The sequence below is a fragment of the Carlito syrichta genome, unplaced genomic scaffold, assembly GCF_000164805.1.
Source record: "Carlito syrichta isolate Samal-C Ts95f unplaced genomic scaffold, Tarsius_syrichta-2.0.1 Scaffold311719, whole genome shotgun sequence".
NCBI lineage: Eukaryota > Metazoa > Chordata > Mammalia > Primates > Tarsiidae > Carlito > Carlito syrichta.
This window is the reverse complement of record NW_007255815.1, coordinates 435,582-448,382: the sequence shown is the minus strand read 5'-3', so window position 1 is coordinate 448,382 and position 12,801 is coordinate 435,582. Positions and strand designations below refer to the sequence as shown.

At 36.0% G+C, this 12,801-nt stretch overlaps 1 protein-coding gene across 1 annotated transcript in view; it reads right to left on the bottom strand.

The window, feature by feature from the left end:
* The window catches only part of SDCCAG8 (serologically defined colon cancer antigen 8), a 236,607-nt gene that overhangs the window by 120,421 nt on the left and 103,385 nt on the right, over positions 1-12,801 (bottom strand). The window contains exon 13 of the mRNA XM_008068997.2: positions 6,037-6,179. Within this exon, the coding sequence (XP_008067188.1) occupies positions 6,037-6,179 (143 nt within the window). The remainder of the gene's footprint in view (positions 1-6,036; positions 6,180-12,801) is intronic.

Sequence of the window (12,801 nt, the reverse complement as noted above, 5' to 3'; positions counted from 1 at the left end):
TCCTATATCCAAGTCATACCGAGATCAGTAAGAAGTCATCTGTCCCTCTGTTGCTTTAATACTTTTCTAGAACCACCTTTCGGGATCTTTTTTATCTTACCAACTATTCGTGTACTTTCTTTTCTTCCCCACTGCCCTATGAGTTTCTAAAGGACAGAAGGTGGAGTTCTTTTATCTTTCTATTTACCGCCATCCCTAGCACAATGTCTTGCAACAGAAAATGCTCCATGTAGAATGAGCACATAAATGAACATTTAAAAATGTATTTGAAAGTTTGTTATGAAAAAGGAATAAGCTGTTTGAATAATACTGATAGTAATAACTGGAAGAAAGCAGCCTTGTATGCTTAATGACCATGCTTAATAGGGACTGGTTTCAAATACCGTCAACTTTTTTGGGGCAGGGAGGTAGGGGGTAGGGGGACAGGGGGTAGTTGGGTGGAGAGAGGTAGTAGAGTCTTGCTATGTTGCCTAGGCTGGCCTCGAACTTCCCAGCTCAAGAGATCCTTCTGCTTCAGTTTCCTGGAGTAGCTGGAACCACAGGCATGCACCCCCATGTCTGACTTGCACTGTCATCTCTTAGTTGTGGGGATCTGTAGTTTAGAATTGCATGTGTGGTTGGGGTTTTTAAGTGAGTATATTTAAGTGAGAAGCCAGATGCACTGAACTAAACCTATTTTAATTGTTAGAATTGTCATTTGACTCTGCTGTATTTACATATATGTGAATACAAAGTTAAAAAGAAAAAGAAAATCATTACAACATCTTAATATAATATCACATGGACAAGTAAACTTCCCAATCAAAAAATGTAGCCTTATTTCCCTCACATATTTTTAATCTGATAAATGTGAGAAGATAAATATATTTATTTATATAGTAGTACTAGGTTTTGAAAGAACATTTATAAATTTGCAATATTTTAACCATTTCTTTATTAATGATTTGTTGAGCTTCAACAAGTCTGCAAAGTGCTGAACTAGGAGCTCTGAGAAATATAATATTAATACCTCTCCTCCCACTTGAAGAATAATACATTCCAGAAGAGGAAAACAGCATTTAATTCATTTTTCTCAGATTTTGCTTGTTCTTCCTTTGAGTAATTCATTTACTGAAATGCCATCAGCTCAAAGTGGGAAGGATTCAGAGGAAGAAATGCTCCCTTCTGAAGGAATCATTAGTGAGGGCTACAGTTGAAAATATCAGGATTTCAGGGAGACCTTGACAAGAAGGTAAGATTATTAAGGCTAGGGAAGGTCAAAGGGGGTTATACTAGGTAAGGAGAACAGCAAAAGGAGAGACAATTCTGCAGGGGAGTCTTGTGTGCCTACATTTGGCTGTAAATTCACATGCGAGAGGACATGTAGGGATGAAATAAGACAGGAAGGTTAAATAAAGCCTATCGGGATGACCTTAAATGCCATGCTGAGTGATTTGGACCTTCTCTAATAGTCACTGTGCACCATGGAAGATTTGAGAGCAGGGTGACAAAGTCAAGGCAGTGGCTTATGAATACTGGGCAATGGTTAGAAAAAATATTGGAAGTGTGTTAATAGATAATTTCACAATTGTGTTAGATCAGCAGGGCCTAAGTTATGATAAACTTACCTCGTGGGTCTGAGGGTTATTTCAACAAAATCTCTGCAGTTCAAACTAAGGAAACATCTTGAACAAAAGACCATCCAAGCAATGTAAATGCCTAACAGCTAGAAATAGGAACTTAATACGTTGTCTTAAATCATTGTTAGAATCACTCACTATCAGAGCTAGAAGGAAACTTATAATTTTACAGGTAGTCAAGCAGGCTCAAAGAGTTAAGTAATTTGTTGAAAGTTGCAAAGATAGTGAATGCATGAAGCAGGTACTATTACTCAGGTTTCCTCAATCCTAAAATGCCTTGGGAGCACCACTAAGAAAAGCATATGGTATTGTTACTTCACCAAAGCCCTCTGAATCATTCTTTATTCTTACATCCCCGAAGGCCCCATTTCAGTCTCCTCAACTGGTGGCTCTTCTTCTATAGTTTTTTAAAAATATGGCCCTCTCTGAGGGCCAGTTGGAGGCCCACACTTCACCTGTATGCAGTCTATTTGTGTAGTTAATCCTTACTTGTACCCCACATCTCTATAATAAAATAAAATTTAATAATTAAAAAAAAAAATGGTCCTCCCTATGTGCTTTTACCCACTGCCTTGGCTACAACTAATGCCTTTATGTAAAGCATCCAGATCAAAGTCCCTAGTCATGACCATTCTCCTCACACCAAACCTACACTAGACATCTCTGCTGGACTTCCAAAATAAAATGTATTATTTTCCTCTGCCACCTCTTTTAAGTTCCCGTTGGCTTCACAGATAATTAGTCAACTTGGACTAGAAACCTTAGAGTCACCCTTAATTCTGTACTCTTTTATTCAAATGCCTCTTGAAGATGCTACTTCCTTTTCATTTTACTGGGTCAGCCAAGACTGGGATAGCCCAGGACTATCCTCCTCTACTCTCTCCTCCTGGACTATGGCGCTTATATTCGAATTGGGGTCCCTATCAATCATCTCTTCTTCAACCCATCCATTTTTTTTACAATGCCTTTCAACTACCTTCTTTAAATACACATTTGAATCTGTCATAGTTCAAGCTCTCTTGATTTCTTCCTTGAACTAAACAGCCTCCTAACTGAGGGGTTGGGAAGCTTTTTCTGTGAAGAGCCAAGTAGTATGGATTTTAGGCTCTAAGAACCATATTCAACTCTAGTGTGGTAGGTACTACATAAAGGATAATTGTGGCTGTGTCCAATAAAACTTTATTTATAAACATAATATTTATGTGTCACAAAATATCGTTTTCCCTTTTTTTCAACCACTGAAAAATATAAAAATTATTCTTAGCTCATGGGTCATACAAAAACAGATGATGGGCCAGATTTGGACCTTGGGCTGTGGTTACTGACTCTGCCCTATACCAACTCTCGAAATTCACTCTCCACACTGCTATCTGAGTCAGGATCTCAACCCAAAAAATCAATCATGTTGACAGCCCTGCTTAAAATGCATCAAGAATAACCCATTACCTTCAGAATGGCCAAAACTCCAGAGTATGGCCCAAGACTCTTTCTCTGATCCCACTCCCTTTTCCAAGTCTGATCTCTGACCAAATACCTCAGCTGATTGTACAGTTCATGTTTTGTCTCCTCTTTATGTCTTTGCATATATTGGTTGCTCCACCTGGTGTACCTAACCCACCTTTTTCTACTTTGAGAACTTCTACTCATTAACTCAATCAAGTTTGCTGCCAAGCATCTCTTCATCATCTTTTCACTACCCCTTTTCACTCTCAGCTTTCCCTATCACCTTCACCTCCAGTGCAGAATAAGCAAATTCTCCTTCCTAAGTGCTCCTGTGGCAAACTTTACTTCTATCATGGCACCACTGTCATGCTTTATTATAATTCCAAATACAGATCTGGATTCTTTAGTAGAGTGTGAGCAACCTAATGGTAGAAACTGAGTTTCATTTTTTCTTTCTATGTCTAGGGCCAAGCAAAGTACTTAAAAGATATTAGTGTTCAATAAATATTTGTTGACTAAGTGAATGTTATACTCAGTAGTTGGGTTCTTTAATAAATGCTGAATTTCTATTTTCCATTTTTAATTTCAATTTAAATCCAATAAGGAGAACACCCAAAATGTGCTAGATTGTTTTTCTTTCAGACTGATCTACAGATATCTACTCCAATTTAAAAATAATTTTGCCCCTAAAGATCTGAATCCTTATTTCATCATTACTTTATAACATGGTTTCCATATTCAATTTTAAACTTTGTTTAGAATATGCCATTTGAAATGTTTAAGTTGAGACTGTTTGGTGAGGTGTTATCTGTGTGGGAGTTATGTATTTCAGCTGGTCTACACTGAAAAAGAAAGGCACAGCATTTCTCAGTCACACACCTGTGTGTACTGAATCAATAAAGAATGGTAAGGGGTGGCCAACTCTTAAAAAAAAAAAGTACTATAGATCAGAAATAACCCAAAACCAAGTCACATTTTTAGTGCAAAAGAGATAGACAGAGTTCCTTGCATTTCTAATAGTTATCTTTAAACCTATGAATGTGGATTTTATAAACATGAACATAGACTAATCACAAAAGGCTTACAAAAGAGTATGCAGTTAGAAAATAGGTAATTAAGTTTTATTTTCTGTAAAACCAGGTTCAAATTTTTGTAGAATTGGTGTAAATAAAGCTCAACAAAAAAAGCCTTCTATGCAACTAAGCAAAACCGTTTTCCTTAAGAACAAAGGAATTAGTTACCACTCGTCCATTCTCAGCAGTTGCTGCATCTTAATATGCTCTACTTGCAAGAAATTGATCTTGTCAAACAGTACAAATTGATACCGCGCAGGAAAACTCTCTACGGACTTTGACTTCAGAAATTAACTCTCTGAATAAGACAAAATGGCAAAAGGGGCAAAACCAGCATTAATATTTATTTACTGAAGCTCAGTCACACTGAGACATTAAAAACTGTCCTATTTCAGTGGTTTAGTAGTGCTTAGCACACAAATGGTTGGTTCTGAATAGAAGTCTGACAGAAAAGAAAAACTATTAACGTTACCATGATGAAGCTAAATTCTGAAACTCTTAAGACTCAATAACCACATGTTAACTATGTTAACATTACATTCTCAGCTCTACAATGGCAATACTTTGGGCATTAAAAGAACAGCTATTATTCTGAAGTATTAAGTAATTTTTTCTTATAAAAGTGTTTCATCTATTGGGATTTTTCCCCAGATAACATACACATATAAATGATTTCTTTTCTTTCTTTCCTTTATCTCTCTCTCCTCCTTACTTTCCTGTTTTTCTTTTATTTAAAAGGGAAGGTGTTCAAATCATTTGGAATATTATCATAACAAAATGTTTTTAACAAAGTTTAATTTTAACAGAACCAGAGGCATCTTAACACTAACCCAAAACTTTGAGAGGTTCACCAACCTCTAGAATATTTTTTTCTACAAATGCAGGCTGTTCAAGTGGTGCTTTTCTCCATCTGTTATCATACCGTGCTCAGAATTACATTGTCATATTTAATGTAAAAGGGATCAGTCCCCTTTCGTAGTTTTAATTCAACATATTATTATGATTGGAAGACTAAAGTTTTTCTAATTTATAAAGCAAACTGAATATCATAAACTAACGTGTTTATTTAGACAAAGCTCTCTCTCACAACTGAACAAAACCAAGACTTGATCTAAAAATTGAAAAATTGTACTAAAACTTAAAGTTAGAAGAAACCACTTATATGATAAAGTGAAATAACTACTATTTCTATTTGAATTTTTCTCTGTGTGTGTATTTATGTTTGTGAGTATATTTTTCAATACAGTAAATTCACAATGCTTTACAACCTAAAGAGTATTATTATAATTTAGGAGCGAGCTATATGTTTACTAAAGTTTATGACAATGATGATCACATCACAATATCTCATGATGGAAACAAAATAATTTGAAGCTTCAATGCTGTAAGCCTGGTTATTATAATAATCTGAATATGAACACTGCCAACCAATTTCATCTCTAAATTTTACACCTTCTTAGGAGACAGATTCCTTATTTTGTATCAGTTCCATTTCAATTTGCATCCTTCTATTTCTTTACTTTGTCTCTTTCACCAGCATTATTGTTTTTCTAAATAAATTCCTCAGTTTCTTCGGTTCAACATCTTTATTAGACACAGAATTAACAGGAGAGGTAGTGGTGGTAGGAGAAATATGTCATTTTGCTTATATTGATAGAGAATCACCTAAATATTTGAGCATTGTAGATGAAAGGTTTTGTAATATATCAGTAATTCCCTGCCACACTTATCATTCACATGTCTGGGTGTTTTGCTTACCACATCTCCACTTTTCTTAATATGCCTGAAAGCTGTGTGCGGATTGAATGACTAAGACTAACTCTAACAACTGTTTGGAAGCCTGTGGCAAAAATCAGTGGAATGAAATCGGTGCTATGGCGCATAATGGGATTAGGGAGTACCTGGTGAGGTGCAGTTGGTGCTCGGATTCACCCAGCAGTTCTGTTAGTTTCAGGCACTCCTCTCTGGCCCGGGCTGCCTTCTGCTGCTCCTGTTCCAAGTGCTGCTTGCTTTCACTCAGTTCTATTCTCAATTTCTCTATTTCCTTAGGTAGAGAGAAGGGGGGAAAAGCATCCATATAAAATATATGCACTTGAATTCAAAATTAGCTCATCTTTATTTTTGCCATGAATTTCAATGTGATGAAAAATTATTAGAAAATTTAGGCTAGCTTCCATTTCATGACAAAGGGACTAGCACATCCAAAAATGCATATTAGTGCGGTTTCTTTGAATTGTAAAATGAAGTCTAATTTTTAAAAATGAAACGATTACATGAGAGTGGTCAAAATGGATAACTGCATTTCCATTCTAAGACTCATTTCCTTTAAAAAGTAATATTTACTTTAAAATGTCACTACCTTTAAAATGTAACATTTTTATTTGAGATTTAATCAGACATATGCAGTGATTTACATCAAATATGTGACTTTTTATTCTGAAAGATAGATTTATGGTTTCATTTGGATATTTTGAAAACCAAATTAAAGATTAAAATAATTTAAGAGATCTTTTAGAAAAATGTGGCATGTAAAAAAATGCCACCATTATAATGTTCGATATTATTTGGAAAAAAATAATTCAGGAATAAATGCAGCATGAGAACGTTTAAGCATTAAGAGTATATGAGATTTCTGAGCTAAAATAATATTCCATTTATATTTGAAATTTTAAAAAAGCAATAAAAGCACCCTAAGACTAATAAATATGAATATCTAAAGTATATAAAATTCATAATAGTTTATTCTTTTGATTCAGGATGAGTTTTTCCTTATCTTACTGAAACTCAAATATTTCAAAGCAAAAATACCTTATATAAAACATATTTCTAAATAATTTCTATACCAAATAGAAAGATTTATCATGGAACATCTATAAAATTATGCAAAAGAAAATAAGAGATAAACATTTAAAAGATATTTATACTATTAAACAAGAAAAAAAAAGAAAAGGCAGAAACATTTTCAAATCAGCAGAAAGCAAGAAGCAATTTTGATACACAAAAATGCCATCTCCTTTTATAAAAAATTATGTCTAACTAGAGTGCATTAAACTTAGTACCTAAATACATTTCAGATTTCCTCATGTCATTACTCAATATTCTGAACAATCTCCAGCTATATTTAACACATCATGCAAGATAAATTAAACAATTCACTTACATTTTTCTTGCATTCGTAACAGAACAAATATTTAATTTATCCTCAACAAAACCATACATTACTAACAATTAATAAAATAACTTATCACACATTCTCAAATATTTTTATTTTTTAAAATCTATATAGTAATGAATTTATTACCATCATTCCGAGTAGATTTTCTATGTCTTTCAGAGTTAAAATACTAAATGAAACTGACTTATTCCTTTAAATTTTTTAAGTAATTAAATTTATACCGATATATTTCGAATCTCATACTTAAACACGATTAAAGAGTTAAAAACATAAGAGAAAAGTTTGTTAAATTTTTCTTGGCCAACATTTATAAAAGTAACAAAAGTAAAGATGCACAGAATTGGAATTATATGTTGAATCTAAAACTTCAAAAATGCATTCATTGATTTTTTTTACACAGTGCTATATGCAAGAAACTGTACCAAATAATATGAGAGACTCAGAGAATTCTCATCTCTACACTCAGGAGTTAACAATTCATCTGGTAAATAAGAGATACACACACAAAAAGACTATCAAAATACAAGCATATAAAAAACACCAACTGAGCTGTAAAGGAAATTCATGCCTCAGTAGCCAGATGAGGAATATGTTAATATGGGCAAGAAAAGTGAGAAAGAAGTAAGGGCACAAAAACTCATAGGTTAGATCACAATGTGAAACTAATTGTAGATTAACAAAGCTGTATTTTTCTTATACACAATAGGCAGACATTAGTGGCTTAAATAGGTATGCAATATAAGAGAAACTGAGCTATAAAAAACTGGATCAATGTGTGCAATCAACTTAAGGTGGCAAAGAACGGCAGAAGGGAAATCATGAAAAGATAATTGCAGCATTCCAGACATGAGGAGTGGAGAGACTTAAAACAGAAGGATAAAGAGAACATGGTGATTTTACAGAAATAAATGGAGAGGAATCAGAAGACCAAAGATGATTCCAGAATTTTGAATTGAAAGAATACAAAAGAATGCCAGAAACCGAAAATGTATAAAATTCCAAATTATCATGAAAGAAAAGAAACATTTTTACAAACATTATGCAACAATAGTAATGTATGTGCTTTACACTGGTAGTTGAGTTTCAAGTTTAAATCAGCAGTTTTCTTATTCTCATGTATTAAGATGTCAGAGGTTGAATTGAAAGCCAGTCCAAACATAGAGGTAAAGAGACTGGGTTCTATAATCCCAGCACTTTGGGAGGCTGAGGCAAGAGGACTGCCTGAGCCCAGGGGTTCAAGACCAGACTGAGCAACTTGGTGAGACCTTGTCTCTACAATATATCAAAAAATTAGCCAGGTGTGGTAGCGCACACCTATAGTTCTGGTTACTTGGAAGGCTGAGGCGGAAAGATGGCCTGAGCCCAGCAGGTGGACGCTGGGGTAGCCGTGAGCGTGCCACTGCAATCCAGTCTGGGTGACAGAGTGAGGCTCTGATTCAAAAACAAAAAACAAAAAAACAAAAAGAGCATGGGTCCAAGAGTCAACACAAATCAGGGCTCCACACAGCTCTGGTACTTTTCTATGACCTTAGATAAGTCACTGGACTGTTATACGGTTTCTTCAGTCCCAAATGGAAATGATAACTGTAGTTAACTCCTAAGGCTATTGTGAAGATTGAGTTAGATGATGAATACTTAGCAGAATGCCTAGCACATAGTAAGGGCTCAATAAAAGACAGGTAATATCATTAGGATTACCGATTTTTTTCCCTTTTTTTTTTTTTTCTTAAGTCAGGGTCTCACTTTATCACCCAGCCTGGTGTGCAGTGGTGTAATCACAGCTCACTGCAACCTCGACCTCCTGGGAAAAGGCAATCCTCCCACCTCAGCCTCCCCAGTAGGTGGGACTACAGGTACCACCATGCTCAGCTAATTTTTTTCTTTTTTTGTAGATTCAAGGTCTTGCCTATGTTGCCCAGCCTGCTCTCAACCTCATGGGCTCAAGAAATCCTCTCACCTCGGCCTCCCAAAATGCTGGGATTATAGGTGTGAGCCACTGAGCCCAGCTCCTCTATCTTTTAAGGATAACAAAACGATAAGTAGAAAAAGTCACCTGCCTAAGAATATATGACTACCCTTAAAGAAGTTCTTGATTTAATTCAATAAAATTTCTCCCTTCTCAATCAAGTGGTATTTTTGTGAAAACTTAATAAAATTTTTTCTATTGTAATTTCAAAATGTAAGAGGCATTTTTGCTAGGAAGATGGAAAATTACTGCCTGCTTCTGATTATATGTGCCAGCAAAAGAGTTTATTGGTGCAGATAATCAAAATCAACAAATAATCTAACCAGCTGGACCAGGGCTCAACACTTACTCCCTGAGTCAGGAAAATCTGCCATGGCACCAAGTACAACAGTTAAAAGAGAAATCTCCTGCCAGAAATGCCATGCTCACACTGGCAGGATAACCCTCTGCCTCACCCAACTAGGTCAGGGCTGCTTCCTTGGCTGTATACAGTGGCTCAGGAATGAAAGACCAACACCAGTCATAGGCTAATTGCACATTACTCACAAAGTACACTATTAACCTGCATATCCACAATGCAGTTTGATGCGGTCATCTTTTGGCTAACTGGGCAAAGGCAGGTCCAGATAGCTTTACACCTTATCAAAAGATACTTCAAGTCATGACTATAACTGCCAGGACAACTAAAAGTAGAAACGGTTAAAAGAGGTTACCTCAAGAGAATGGTACTATGGATAGGATAAGAAGAAAGGGAGACTTACCACTGTTCACTTATATTCCTGTACACTGCAGGAAGGTTTTCTTTATCATGGACATATGCAACTTTATTTTTATTACTGATTAAATTTTCTTGTTAAAGTAATACAACTAATTTAAGTCAAATAATACTAAATGGCTCATAAGAAGGAAGAACAGTGCTCATGCTTTACCCCTCACTTGTTTTCAAACTGAATCTTCAGTGGCATACACTATCAACTCTTCTGATGTTTATCTTCATATGTTTAAAGGGCAAACTTATATTGCTATTTCTTGAATTTTTCAATATTAGGCATTATCTGTAGACTTTCTATGTTAAGAAAGGTAACAATTTAGGTCAATTTTTTTTTATGAGTCGGAGTCTCACTCTGTCGCCCAGGCTGGAGTGCTGTGGCACACTCACGGTCACCCCAGCATTGACCTGCTGGGCCTCCGGCAATCCTTCCACCTCAGGCTTCCAAGTAGCTGGAATGACAGGCACACGCTACCACACCTGGCTAATTTTTTTATTTATTGTAGAGATGAGGTCTTGCCAAGTTGACAGGGGTGGTCTTGAACCTGCAGGCTCAGGCAATTCACTCGCCTTGGCCTCCCAAAGTGCTGGAATTACAGGCTGAGCAACCGAGCCCGGCCCAATTTAGGTCTCTTATATTTCCTACCCTACATATCCATCTCGTGCTCCCATATAACAATTTTGGTTAAATCACTAATCAGTAGTTCATTTACATTATAATGAAAAATGTGTTCACTACTGAGACAAGCATTACCTCCTTTAAATTAATTTTCTTATACATTATCTTATTATTTCTGAAATTAATTGCCAAGATTTTAATAGTTTATTTTTCTAGGTAACCGATTTTATTCCCCCAAGTATTCAAACATATCTGGCAAACACCCATCAATAATATTTTTTCAAATAACCAAACACATCAGATAAATTTTAAGTTCCTTTAATAAATGTTTTTCCTGGATATATCCTTCTTGGTGCCTTATGTTGGACCTGGTTGATCTTTGACTTGGGTTAAGCCTTCACCATGCTCCTTTAGCATTCACTGCTTTCTGAGTCACAAGTCATCCTGTTTTTCAATTTACTCCCTTTTTTTGGGTTGAAATATAATCTCCAAGGAGCTTTCATAAGGAAAGGTACATGAAAAACACATTTTAAAAATTATTCATATGCCTGAAAATGCTGTTATTATATGCATCTATTCAATAGTTTGGCTGGGTATAAAACTCTATTTTGAAATTAATTTTCACTCAGGATTTTTAAGAGCCTATTACACTGTATTCAAGATTCTAATATTGCAATCGAAAAGCCTGGCATTCTGATTCCTAACACTTGGTCAATGATTTGCTTTTTTTTTTCTGTCTGGAAACTTTTATAATAATCTTTTTTTCCTATGATTTTGAAATTTTACAATGTTGGCTCTTGGAGGAGGACTTTTTAAATTCTTTGTGCTGAGTTTTCAGTGAGCCCTTTTCAATCCAGAAGCTTGTTTTCTTTAGTTTGAGGACATTTTCTTATGTGTATGTGTTTTGTTTTTAGAGGTAGGGTCTTGCTTTGTCACCCAGGCTGGAGTGCAGGAGCATGACCATAGCTCATTGCAGCCTTGAACTCCTGGGCTCACGAAATCCTCCTGCTGAACTACAGGCATGTGCCATCATGCCAGGATAATTTTTTTTTGAGTTGGAGTTTCACTCCGTCTCCAAGGCTGGAGTGCAGTGGCATGCTCACAGCCACCCCAGCGTTGACCTGCTGGATTACAGTGATTCTTCTGCCTCAGTCTTCCAAGTAGTGGGAACTACAGGCACACGCTACCACAGTCAGCTAATTTTTTTTTAATTTATTGTAGAGACGAGGTCTCACCATGTTGCCCAAGTTGGGCTTGAACCCACAGGCTCAGGCAATCATCTCACCTCAGCCTCTCAAAGTGCTGGGATTACAGGCTTGAGCCACTGCATCCGGCCTTTTTTTTTTTTTATATATATATATGCGAGGAGCCTCACTCAGTTTTCCAGGCCGGTTTTGAACTACTGGCCTCAAATGGTCCTCCTGCCTCAGCTTCCCAAAGTGCTGTGATTACAGGTATGAGCCAACACACCTGGCCTTGTATAACTATATCAAAATATTTTGATGCCTGGCCTTGTCTAACTATATTAAAATATTTTGATGCCATGTATTTTAATATCTCCTCTTTTTGGAACCCCTGCACAGGTATTTTTGGTTCTATAGGATTGATTATCTATTATTCTTAAATCTTCCATCTCTGTCTCCTGATTCTTACTTCCAAAAGATTTCCTTTACTTTACCTTCCAAATCTTCTATTAAATTTAAGGGAAAAAAAACTACCATATTTTTCATTTCTGTAAACTATTTCTTATTTTTTGTTTGTTTTTGTTTTTAAGTTGGAATCTCACTCTGTGGCAGGCTGGAGTGCAGTGGCCTCGACCTGCTGGACTCCTGTGATCCTTCTGCCTCAGCCTTCCAAGTAGCCAGAACTACAGGCGCACGCTACCACTTCCAGCTAATTTGTGATTTATTGTAGAGACAAGGTCTTGCCAAGTTGCCCGGCTGGTCTCAAACCCACGGGCTCAGGCAATCCACTCGCCTGGGCCTCCCAAAGTGCTGGGATTACAGATTGAGCCACTGAGCTCTGCCTATTTCTTGTTTTAATTGACCCTTTTACATAGTATGCTAATCTAGCTTTATTGATATAGTATTTTATCTCTTTGTTAGAATATATAGCATTTTATTTTTTTATTTTAATT